Source organism: Myotis brandtii, unplaced genomic scaffold (genome assembly GCF_000412655.1).
Source record: "Myotis brandtii unplaced genomic scaffold, ASM41265v1 scaffold834, whole genome shotgun sequence".
NCBI lineage: Eukaryota > Metazoa > Chordata > Mammalia > Chiroptera > Vespertilionidae > Myotis > Myotis brandtii.
In genome coordinates, this window is record NW_005371386.1 from 575,570 (window position 1) to 588,798 (window position 13,229).

The window sequence follows — 13,229 nt, forward strand, 5'->3', positions numbered from 1 at the left end:
GGAGGGAGAGAGAGATAAAAACATCAATGATGAGAGAGAATCATTGATTAGCTGCCTTCTGCAGTCCCCTTACTGGGGATCGAAGCCCACAACCCGGGCATGTGCCCTGACCGGGAATGGAACCATGACCTCCTGGGTCATAGATTGATGTTCAACCACTGAGCCATGATGGTTGGGCTCTAAAATCAATTAAAAATTTTTTTTTAATAAATAAAAAAAAGCCTGGCCAGTGTTGCTCAGTGGTAGAGCATCTACCTATACACCAAGAGGTCCCCAGTTTGATTCCTGGTCAGGGCACATGCCTGGGTTGTGGGCTCAATCCCCAGCAGGGGGCGTGCACAAGGCAGTTGATCAGTGTTGATGCATCAATGGATGTTTCTATCTCTCCCACTCTCTCTAAAATCAATAAAAACATTAAAAAAATTTTAAAGAAATAATCTATTAACGTTTCTTAATTATCACTACCTTCTCTGTAGTTCATAAATATGCATACAAATATGCACATTACATACTTATTACCATATATTTATTTTAAGGAAAAGTACATTTTATACAAAAATGAAACATTATACTTCTGCCGAGAACCAACTGAGGTTAAACCTAAGATAGGACATACAACGCTGCAATTTTACTTATTTATTTTATTATTTTTAATTTATTTCAGAGAGGAAGGGAGAGGGAGAGATAGAAACATCACTGATGAGAGAGAATCATTGATCGGCTACCTCCTGCACTCCCCCTACTGGGGAATCAATCCCTGATCTCCTGATTCATAGGTCAATGCTCAACCACTTAGCCACACCTGCCGGGCAATGCTGCAATTTTAGAGCTGGAAGAACTCTTAGGTTTCATCTACACAAGAGCAACTCATTTACAGATAAGAAAAGAGATGCCTGGAAAAATTATATCGCTTGACAACAAGCACTTAACTAGTTAACAGGAGAGCCAGGTCTAGATTCTTGGTTTCCTGACTTCCAGAGCTCTTTCCCTTAAAACGCAAAAATTTCAAGGGAGAGGATGTTAGGCCAAAAGTACATTACTACACTAAAGCTTTAGGGAGTAAAAGAAGATTTGGTCAAGCAAACCTTTGCAAAATGAAGTATCAGAAATTTAAAGAATTGATGTTATGAACATTCCACAAGTAAATTTTATCCTTTTCCTTATATAAAGCTTTTTATTTTTTAAATTCTTACCAGATAATATTTTTCCATTGATTTTCAGAGAGAGTAGTAGGAGAGAGAGAAACATCAATGTGAGAGAGACACACAGATTGGTTGCCTCCACCATGAGCACTGACCTGGTGGGCGGGGATTGAGCCTGCAACTGAGTTACGAGGTGCATGCCCTTGACCAGAAATTGAACCTGAGACCCTTCGGTCTGCAGGCTGATGCTCTAACCAGTGAGCAAAACCGGCCAGGGCATATAAATCCTCTCTGAAATCAAATTCAAGTATTTTTTAAAATACTTTATGATCCACAGAAAACACACACATAATGTTAAAATTTAAAAAGAAAATAATTAGAATTCAAAGTCTGGGGTTTTTCTTATCTTTCTTGGAAATCATGCTGATCAAGGAAGGAAAGTTAGATATTAAGCAAATTTGGAGCCAAAGGATTCATATGTCACTGACATAGCTGAAGAAAAAAAATATGAAAAGTGAAAATAAGACTATCTCCTTAAAGTATTTTTATAAACTGATAGATTAAGAGGAGAAGACAAACTTAGAGAGTTTTATTTGAAACCTAAAGCAGTTATGGACACTTCACTATTTGACATTTGTATTAATGATCTGGAAATTGCATATTTTCTACACTGAAAATAGGTAGCCTAATTAGTATTGTTGCAAAAAGGATCCAAATTCAAAATGATACCAAGTTGGTTTTGTCAGCTTATTTCAAATATGTCTACAGTGACAAGTTGAGTAAATTTTCCTGAAAAAAATTTTAAAAAAGATATTTAAGTATTTTAAAAAGAATACCACCAGAACAGATTCAAATGTCATATTTAACCTGGTAAATATCTTAAAAAGAAAAAAAATGGATAAAAAACGTTTCAACCAGTATGCATGAAGAATAAAAAAATCAAAACTGTTTAGTTAAAGAGGTCATAAATTTTATGAAGACATATATGAACTCTCTGGAAAGGACCGATGCAAAAAAAGCATCATACTTTCAAAAAGTGATCCTAAATTGAGGGATGAGAGCCCTGAGATAGGATGTAAGGTTTATGTTTTAAATGCAAACTACTGAGTATCATATATTTTCTGACTGGTAGGAGGTAAGTTCCCTATCAATTAACTATTAATTCCAAAGGAACAAAAGAGTCAAAGACTAATGACAATGTAAGTTATCACCAAATGTTCATTGAGTTGAATTTATAGTTTCATCCTTTCAGTTTAGTAAGTAACATGAAAACAACTAAGGCATGAAAAATTATAGGTGATAAAGAACTTAAGTAAAATAAAATAAAAAGGTCAGAGCTAGGTGGGGCCCTAGGAGATTGCTAATGTTTTAAACCAGAGCCCCACTTGGTTTCACTGCAGTGGGAAATACTTTTGATATCGTAATAAGCTAATTATTAATAACTAGAGACCCAGTGCATGAAATTCATACACGGGTAGGGTCCCTAGGCCTGGTCGGCAATCAGAGCTGATCAGGGCCTCCTGGCTGCCAGCCAGGGCCTTCTTTCCCCAGCTGCTGGCCAGGGCCTTCCTTCACTCTGCGTCGCCCCCTGGTCGTCAGTGCACATCATAGCAAGTGATCAAACCCCTGGTCAAACTCCCAAGAGGACACTTTGCATATTAGCCTTTTAGATAGATAGATAGATAGATAGATAGATAGATAGATAGATAGATAGATAGATAGAGATAGATAGGAAAGGAGCAAAGGGAAGGCCAGACATTTATGCATGTTCCCTGCAAAACATTGGAGGAAGGGGACTAGACAAAGGGAAGACAGACGCATGCCCAGTAAAGTTGGGATGACTAGGGAAGGTGATTTTCTGTCAGTCACACCTGGGAACAGAGGTCTTTGGCCGGAATGGGTGTGGCTTGGCTCATTTGGGACTCCTGTGACTCTGGGCTTGTGGATCTTGCTTCCTTGCATTCATCCACATAGCCATGCACACAATGGACTAATGGACTGCAACTAGCCTGATGCTGAACTGAAGCTGTCTTCAACATGGAAAGGAAACTCTGGACACTGGCTTTGCTTCTAGCTCTACTGAAACCCCAGCTATACTTCTTCTATGACTAGAGACGTAATTCCATGCAAACAAACAACACTCATCCTCCTGTGCAAGTCTCAGAAAATTTCTTTTTTTGGGACATCGCAAGGGCTCCACCCCCAGCAGCACCCAATGGGGAAGAGGACCTCACTTTGTCCGGTGTCAACAATACTCTACCAGAGACCGAATTGGGAGGCTAAAGAGTAGAAATTCAGATGGAATGTGTGTTAGAAAAAACAAAGACAAGCTGTAACACTAAAATAATTGACCCAAAGTTCTAGACCTAGTAGAAGGGCTTGCAAACAAAGGAAGTACCTCTGTTACCACCACTGTTCTGTGAGTCTCTCTTTAATCGTCATTAATCTCAACTGTATATAGGCTTAGGTTATATCCTGAGCCACTCATACTGTAGTAAGGTAGAGTTTGAATTGATTGTGTGAAGGAATCCAGTGGGCAAGACAGAAGTGCTGCTTCCAAATGTCAACTAAATATGGAAATGGTATAACCCCAAACACTGAGATCCTCTGAAGGATGATATAAAAGTCTATTGCCTCTTGAGTGGGTCTATCAGAGATGAAAGACCTTTATTTCACTAGAAGACAAGACAAAAGGAATGTGATTAAAGAAAGTGGCCTTAATGGCATTTACTAAGTAGAATAACAGTAAGAAAGAGAGTGAACTCTACAAATTTTCAAAAATAGACTCAAAAGTATATAGTTCAACAAGTTATAAATTTGAGACTCAAAATTCAATTCTACATTTTTGGGGACTGATGACGCAGCCCAAGAAATTGAAATATGAGGAGAATCTTATTTGCTACAATTTTTTACCACCACAACAAAGATTATCCAATCTAAAATGTTGATAGCACCAAAGTTGAGAAATCCTGCTCTCAGTGTCACCCTTGCCCCCTACACAAGAAAATTTAACAGAGTTCTAGTTGCCACAACACAAAGCCAGCTCTAATAAGGTAAAATGTAGCTTAATATCACTATCATTGGTGGGTAATCTACCTGTAACATGCATTGAGACACCACACCCTCTGGAATCTCAGGGAAACGTTGTCGGAGGTCAAGGAGAACCTGCATATCAAGCTGTGGACTGCTTTGCGCCATGCCAGAGCAAATGGTGGTCAAGTTTCTCTTAGGAAATGGATGCTAACCGGCTTTCCAATAGCAATGGTCTTCCAACACCGCAGTCATTTTCTATTAAAAGAAATTAAGGTATGGTTAAATTTAATTACATATTTCATTTTATTCAAAGAGAAACCATTAATATATTAAAATGGAAGGTTGGAAATGGACAAATTCAACCTAGCCAAAGACTTTTCTGATGTAATATAGCCATTACTGGTTTAAACACAAGTGAGAAAAGCCAACCCCCCCCCCCAAACTTCAATTTCAGTTAATTGTTAAAAAAAAAAAAGCTGTTACATTAAAAATACATAGTAGTATTATCTGGCAACCATACTTTCCCAGCCTTGAGAAATCCTACTTATATATATAATCAGTCATGTTTTCCCAAGGGCTATCACATCACTTCTCTAAAGCAGCACAATTATTTTGATGTCTGAAATAATAAAATAAGAAAACAAGGACTTGATAATATCACCACAAAGCATGCCTGTCCTGTTTGCCTTATATTCTCCCTGTACTTTGAAGCCAAAAGGTTTGAATTTGAAGTCTGAGTGAAGGAAACCCAATATCTAAATGAAATAACTGGGCAAAAAAGGAAATATGCAATCCTTTGTTTTAAAAAATGATGCTGGTGGCCCATCAATAGTCAGACCTTCCCAGCTAGGCTTTCACCTAGCTCTGATGCCACTGGGACAGGTGCTAAAATGGCAGGATGTGGGATTACAGTTTAAGTAGAGGAAAATGACCCCCAATCATACTGACACTAGTTGAGTTAAGCACCCATGTAAATAAAGCAACTTGTGCAGTGATAATGAAATCATAAATCAACTAGTAGCACAAGGGTCAATTAACCAACCTACTTTTTAATCCTTATTTCCCTTTTATTTAAAAATTAGAGGCCCAGTGCATGACATTCATGCTCTTGCATTGAGCGTCTGCCCCCTTGTGGTCAGTGTGCATCATAGCAACCGGTTATTCTGCCGTTTGGTAGATTTGCATATTAGCCTTTTATTATATAGGAGTGATTGAGAGAGAGAGAGAGAGAGAGAAAGAAACACCAATGTGAGAAACATACTAGTAAATTGATTGCCTCCAACACGGTCCCCAATGGGGGATTGAACCTGTCACTTTTTGTTGTATGGAACAACACTCCAACCAACTGAACCACACTTGCCAGGGTTTATTATTTCCCATTTTTCACTATTTTGTTATTATGGATATTTTAGAGAGAGAGAGAGAGAGAGAGAGGAAGGGAGAAGGATAGAGAGATAGATACATCTATGAGAGAGAAACATCGATTGGCTACCTCCTACACACTCCCTATTGGGGATCAAACCTGCAACCCCAGACATGTGCTCTGACCAGGAATCAAACCATGACCTCCTGGTTCACAGGTCAATGCTCAACCACTGAGCACACCAACCAGGCAATTCCCCATTTTCAAAAGGCAAAAAAACCCCCAAAACCCATACAGTGTAAACCATACAATCTCATAATATTTCTGCTGTGCTCAGTCACTAGATAGTCAAATATTTTTAAGAATGAGAAATAATCACCTGCATCTTCATAAGATTCCACGGAAGTGATAATTGTAAGACACATGTCTAAATCACACACATAAGGGAGAGTTATCTCACACCCAATCTTCTATTTCTTGCAAATAGGTCCCAGAACTGTAAATCATACCATTCCTTAAAGCAATGTAGACTACTACACAGAATATTTTTTAAAATATATTTTTATTGATTTTTTACAGAGAGGAATGAAGAGGGATAGAGAGTTAGAAACATCGATGAGAGAGAAACATCGACCAGCTGCCTCCTGCACACCTCCTACTGGGGATGTGCCCGAAACCAAGGTACATGCCCTTGACTGGAATTGAACCTGAGACCTTTCAGTCCACAGGCCGACGCTCTATCCACTGAGCCAAACCAGTTTGGCTACACAGAATATTTTACAAATAAAAAGTATTGCCCCAGCTGGTGGGGCTCAGTTGCTTGAGCGTTATCCTGTGCACAGAAAGGTTACCAGTTTGATTCCCGGTCAGGGTGTGTGCAGGAGGTAACTGATCAATGTTTCTCTTACATCGATGTGTGTGCGTCTCTCTCTCCCTCCCCCTCCCCCTTCCCCTCTCTCTGAAATCAATTTTTTTAAGAGTTAAAAATAATTTAAAATAAAATACTGAATTACTTTTGCTGGTTTATAATTAAGTAGGTAATTAAAAATAAATTTATTGAATTTTTTATGGAATCTCTAATTTGACTTTCATTATATGCACAGAATTTCATTCTGCATGCAATCTGCTGACTTTTACTGGGCATCTAGATGTCTCTTCTTCCTTCCAAACCAAGACTATCAAGAGTTAGGTACTCTTTGTATCTACAAGGTATTCACAAAGCTCCTATGTATAAGACTCTACCTAACCATAGGTAAAAAGAGCCATTAGGGACTGCTTAATGACTTCCAACCATCTACATGAAAGATGTCTAAGGAACATGAGGGAAAAAGTAAAATGTGGGTGAAGAATATAGATCACTTCCAGTGTGCACATACATGGGCCTTCTGGCCACCTTGCACTATTCCGATCCCTGCAATTCATTCTAATGTGGCTCATCTCACTGTTCCACTGAAATACTCTCTCCATCATCTCTCTTCCCCTAAATCCAGATGATATATCTTCTGGTCCCTATGCCACTTGACCTCTGAAGCATCTGACACTACCAATCACTCCTTCTTTTCATAGTCTCTGTGACATCATAGTAGCCTAGTTTCTTCCCACCTCTTATCACATTAATGTTTCCCTTGTTTTTGCCCTAAACTGCCTCTTCTTATTCTACCTGTTTTTGCCCAGTGATCACACCCACTACTAAGGTTTCAAAAACTTTTAAAGGCTGATGATTCCCAACTTGATATCTTAAGCATCATACTCTCTCCAAGACTCCAGATATATAGCCAACTGCCTAAAACAGCACCATAAGGATATACACAAAGATATCAGTCACTATGTCCAAAAAGGAACTCCTTACCACAGCCCTTCCCCAAAGGCTTTCTGTTCTCTCCATGAATGTTACCACTCAGTTAACAAAATTAGAAACCAGGGTGTGATCCTTGACTTCCTGTTCTTTCACAACCAACTAAACAGTGTGTGAGATCAAGTGGGTCATGGTTTACACCCTGGTTCTGGCGTTTATTAGTCTGTAGAAAAGATATTCAATCCTTACGACTTTGAAGCTTCATCTGTAAAATGGCAATAACCGTAGTATAATTTAAATGGAAAACAGTCATAAGTCATGAAGCATTAGTTACTATTATTCAGGGCATGTCTGAATATTATTCTCATCAACTTCCTGCTGGTCTCCCCATAGGTCTTGCCTTCCTCCACGTCACAGCTAGAGTATTTGTTTTCTTAGATGCAAATCTGATCTTGTCTCCATCCTTTGCATAGATGTCCTGTACTGCCTTTTCTCAGGGCATTAGCCTACAACCATCTATCTGCCTGAGACACTTTTCTATTGTCCTTCCTCCCCTCTGCTTCCCAAAGTCATACCGATACTCTATATGTTGGCACCTTCCAATGACCTCCCCTTCCTTAGTCTTACTGCCTTGCCTCTCCTCATACACTGGGCTAGAGGACCGTCCACTATGCTACCACAGCAGGCTGTGCTTATCCTCACAGGAGAGCCAAACACTATACTGAAGCCACTTGTGTACCTGAAGGTCTCATATAAAACTGAAGCTCCACCTGAAATGTGCTGTTATGCCAGAGAGCGAGGAAGTACTCAAAAAATAATGGGAGCTGGTCACAGGACCTGTGAGTCAGCCTAAAGAGGCTCCCACTGGCCAAATCTGTGACAGTTTAAGCACCACAATAATTAAGGATATTAACGGGTTATAGGCCTGTAGAAGAGAGGAACCCATAAGTCCATATCAATAATAGTTAAAAATACACACTTACATAGGTGGAGAAGGGAGAGCTTTTGTTTACAGTAGAATCCAACTGGTAAACATGCAGAGTGCTAGAGCTAGAAAAATCATTTTGTAGCTATCACAGTATACAAGCTGCTTCAAGCAAAAATCATCAATGGTTAATAAATCTAGGGAGGGGAATATGAATTAGGAGTAGGATAGATAAGTGGTCTTAAAGTATCTCCCCAAAGACTTTTTTATTAGTTGCACGGGGGAAAATTTTAACTATACAGTGGATAAACTGAGCAACATCTTGACTAGGTGAATAAATTGACATCATCAATAAAGGACAGATAGCGTTCACCTCCAGATGTGATACCCCAAAAAGAACATATCACTTTATAGAATTCCAGTCATGGATGCGTAACCTGAAATGGCTCATGAGGAAAAAGACAAGCCCCAAATGAGAAATGTTATATTAAAAAAATGTAGAGAGTAGGAGAGGGTGAGAATGTCATCTTAAAAATGCCAGTGTCATAAAAGATTTAAGGCTAGAAAAATATCAGAGATTAAAGGAATAGAGCCATGACAACTAAATTGGATACCCGATCCTAGACTGAATCCTATACTAAATGCGGAAAATATTTTTTAAAATGAATGGATCAATTGAAAAAATTGAAACGTGGATGGTAGATCAGAAAAAGTATTCTATTAATGTTAAATTTACTTAATTTACTGACTTGAATTAGGCAATGAAGCATTTAGGGGTAAAGGGTATGACATCATCATTGATGTTTCTATCTTTATCTTCCTCCCTTCTTCTCAGAAATTAATAAAAATAACCAAAGGACTTGTGTGCATGCATATAAGCATAACCAATGGACACAGACACCAGGGGGTGAGGGCATGAATGGGAGTGGGGTGGGGGGGCAATAGGAGGGTAATGACACACATGTAATACCCTAATTAATAAAGGAAAAAAAGAAATCTCAGGACAGATCTCTCTCTCTCTCTCTCTCTCACTCTCTCTCACACACACACACACACACACACACACACACACACTAGTTAAAATTAGTCCTGGCCAGTGTAGCTCAGTTGGTTGAGCGTTGTCCCATGCACCGAGCGGTCCCCTGTTCCATTCCTGGTCAAAGCACATGCCAGGGTTGCGGGCTTGATCCTTGGTGGGGGTGCGCAAGAGGTAGCTGATTTTTGCTTTCACATTGATGTTTCTCTCCCCCTCTCCCATCCTCTCTCAAAAAAATCTTAAAAACACACACCAAACACTCAAGTTTTACAGTAACGTACTTTTGCATTTAAGCCCATAGAATACAACAAAAATGAAGCATTGTCATATACTATCTTATAGATTGGATATGATACAGGTCAAAACATACAATCTATTCTTGTTCATATATAGTTGACCCTAGACCAACATGGGTTTGAACCACGCAAGTCTACTTATATGCAGATTTTTTTCAATGAATATACAGTTGGCCATATGTATCCTTGGCTTTCGCATCTGAAAATTCAACCTACTTCAGATAAATAATATTTTTGATCTTTGGTTGGGAATCTGCGGATCCAGAGGGCTGACTGTATGCATTGTTCTACGCCATTTTATATAAGATACTTGAGCACCTGCAGATTTTGTTTATCTGCAAGGGGTAGGAGTGGGGGGAGTAGTCCTGGAACCAATCCCCCATGCATACTGAAAGACAACTGCAATTAAGTTTTGGGGGAATCAAATGTTATACAGATATTCAACTGCATGGTGTCAGCACCCCTAAACCCCCACATTCAAGGATCAACTGTTTATCAATGTATGCAACAACTATGCAAAGTACACATGGAGTTTGTCTCTTAACATTATACTGGGATGCTAGTTTTTATACAATATTAAAGTGATGATTTGATGATTTGACACCTTAAAACCAGGCAGAGGATTCAAGCACTATCTGAACTGTACTGGCTAGACTAGGATGTGACCAAATTCCTGAGACACCCTTGAAACACCCCCACTAAAAACACAGATGGCCACAGCTGTGGACTGTGGAGCTGTGTAGGCAGTAACCCTAGATCAAGAAAGAAGAAATAGTGAAGGCATAAATCACACAGTTCCAAAGCCACAAAACCCAGGAGAGTCTTTGGGGTCAAGCCCTTATTTCTGAAGGCAGGATGAAGACTGGGGGCTCAGAATAGTATGCTTAGCGTGGAATCACTCAGGCTTCCTCCAGTAGTGCAGCTACACCCTCCCCCAATTCAGGAGTGCCAGCACCACAAGACACAGCAGCTGCGGGGATTTCTCCCAATAGAATTCCTCCTTCCAAAGAGAGTAAGCTCTTCAAGAGCTCTCTTGTGATGCTACAATTCTTCAAACTCTAGAAAATGACCTTGACACCTAGTGCTTTCTTTCCACAAACTTTTCTGAGCCCAGCAAATATGGTCAGTGCTGTTATGGCCCTGACTGTTTACCTGTGCCAGAATTGTAGCTAACTTACTAAAATAATTACATTACAGGTTACAAACCAATGGTCTGTGAGCTGAATCCAGCCCACCCATCTGCTTTGTCAGAGTTAAAAAAAAAAGTTGAGCCACACTTTAAAATTGAAATTTTACATAAAAATCTCAATATCTAGCTTTCCTCTGAAAAATCAGATCTAGCATCTGGTTGAAGCTAAGCAGTCACTCCCTGGTTTAGAAAGGACATATAGTCTCCATCTTGCCTAGTTTCTACAGTGTCCCAGACACTGAGGCCTGGCCTTGCTTTATTCATTGACATACTTACTGGATCTGTGACACCCGAAACGTGTTCGAAAGAGAAGCTTATAGATAGTACTGTATTAGTCTAGTCTAGTGTGTCTTAATGGTATGCTATTGATGTGGTAGTCTGGAACACACTTCTTCATCATGCAAGCCTGTTCCATGTGTTACAAGATCTTTAGCATCCTGGCCCCTCCTGTAAAATCCCAGGAATACCCCGAAGTGGGGCCTAGGGAAAGCAACAGTATTCTAGGCTGACAACTACTATTACCATGCTAAGTTTGATGAGGTGAGCATTTCCCAGGTTTGAAAAAGAGTTAGCCTTGCCTTAAGAGGACTTTCAAGATTAAAAAAGAAAAGAATCGCGAGGCTGCGGTGGCTCAGTGGTTGAACGTCAACCTATGAACACCGTGGTCGGCAAACCATGGCTCGTGAGCCACGTGCGGCTCTTTGGCCCCTTGAGTGAAGCTCTTCTACAAAATACCACGTGCGGGTGCGCACGTACAGTGCGATTGAAACTTCGTGGCCCATGCGAGAAGTCGGTATTTTGTGGAAGAGCCGGTATTTTGTGGAAGAGCCACACTCAAGGGGCCAAAGAGTCGCATGTGGCTCGCGAGCCGCGGTTTGCCGACCACTGAACTAGGAGGTCACGGTTCGGAACCTGGCCAGGGCACATGCCCAGGTTGCAGGCTCAATCCCCAGTGGGGGGTATGCAGGAGGCAGCTGGTCAAGGTCAATGGAATGATTCTCTCTCATCATTGATGTCTCTATCTCTCTATTCTCTTCCTTCCCCTCTGAAATCAATAAAAATATATTTTAAAAAAGAATAATTTTAATCATTTTCCTGATTGGTCTGGTCCAAATAATAGCTGTTGAACAAAGAGATATATACTAGTATAAATCTTTGGAACTTTCATCCATTTTCTTGCTGCTTTGCATGTTTTGATTTTAGATCATATTTATTGAGCCTATGTACTATGTACTGTGCTACATGCTTTATCTCATTTAATCCCTACTATAATCCCATAGGAGAGGTAATATCCATCCATATTTTACAAATGAGGTAATATGAGGTATAGATAGGGTAAATAATTTGCCTGTGGATCATACAGTTAAGCAGCAAAGAGTCAGGCCTGACTCCCGCGGAGTGCCGGGCTGCCCCGGGAGTCAGGCCTGACTGGCATCTCGGGTGGCCAGGACCCATACCTGAATTCCACCCCAGGCCACCCTGGCCCCCCTGCCTGTGTCCACTCTGGGCTGCTGGAGCCACCGCGCCGGCTCGGGCAGGACCCCTATGCTTTAGCCTTTATTCTCCTGTACTGATGGATACATGGTAACACTTTGTTAATGTCATCACTTAAAGACAGTGTAAAATTTAACCCCCAAATTGCTTTACAACAAAAGAGTTTTTGTACCAGAATGTGAATTCTTCAAGGTAAACAACAACAAGAAATGGCTGATATTGTGGCATAACAAATAATCTTTTACTGGAAGAGGTAAGAGTCCTAATTTAAGGATTTTTCATGTATGTGTATGTGTGTGTGTGTGTTTGTTTGTATGTATGTATGTATGTGTGTGTGTGTGTGTGTGTGTGTGTATAAAAAACCCAGTAGCCCTAACGCCGTAACGACCAAAGACCGGTCACCAGGAGGCTGCATGCGCGGCGAGGCGCGCGTGGGTGGCCGGAGCTGCATGCATGGCGAGGTGCACGGGTGGGCAGGGACTTGACTCTGGGTCTCGCGGCGCGGCGGGACTCGGGGGAGTCCTGATGCACGGCAGGTCTGGGGCCCTGGGTCTTGCACGATTTCCTGCAGGTCTGGGTCTCACATGATTTCGCGTGCTGGCTCACTAGTATCTTACTAATAAAAGCCTAGGTCAGTGGTCGGCAAACCGCGGCTCGCGAGCCGCATGCGGCTCTTTGGCCCCTTGAGTGTGGTTCTTCCACAAAATACCACGTGCGGGCACACACGTACAGTGTGAATGAAACTTCGTGGCCCATGCGCAGAAGTCGGTTTTCGGCCTGGGCGAGTCTATTTTGAAGAAGTGGTATTAGAAGAAGTGGGGGGTGTTGTTCGGTTGGGCGACAGGAGACACGGTGCAGGCAGGCCGTGGGATATGCAGCGCAGGGGAGGTACGTTGTTCACTGAGGTCGACCCCTTCCAACTCTCCCATCCACACTCGTCTATCTGAAACAAGTAT

The 13,229-nt window shown here is 40.9% G+C and overlaps 1 protein-coding gene across 19 annotated transcripts in view; it reads right to left on the reverse strand.

Moving 5' to 3' along the window:
• The window catches only part of TAB3 (TGF-beta activated kinase 1/MAP3K7 binding protein 3), a 70,216-nt gene that overhangs the window by 32,470 nt on the left and 24,517 nt on the right, over positions 1-13,229 (reverse strand). For 17 of the 19 annotated variants that reach the window (XR_001360267.1, XR_001360263.1, XR_001360266.1 and 14 more), the window contains one exon: positions 4,239-4,430. Coding sequence is in view for 12 of the 19 variants with exons in the window: in XM_014531984.1 (XP_014387470.1) it covers positions 4,239-4,340 (102 nt within the window). In the remaining 7 variants the exon portion in view is untranslated. Of the gene's footprint in view, positions 1-4,238; positions 4,431-8,316; positions 8,378-9,806; positions 9,990-13,229 lie in introns of all 19 variants that reach the window. The other 2 variants (XM_014531989.1, XM_014531988.1) reach the window with 2 other exon arrangements.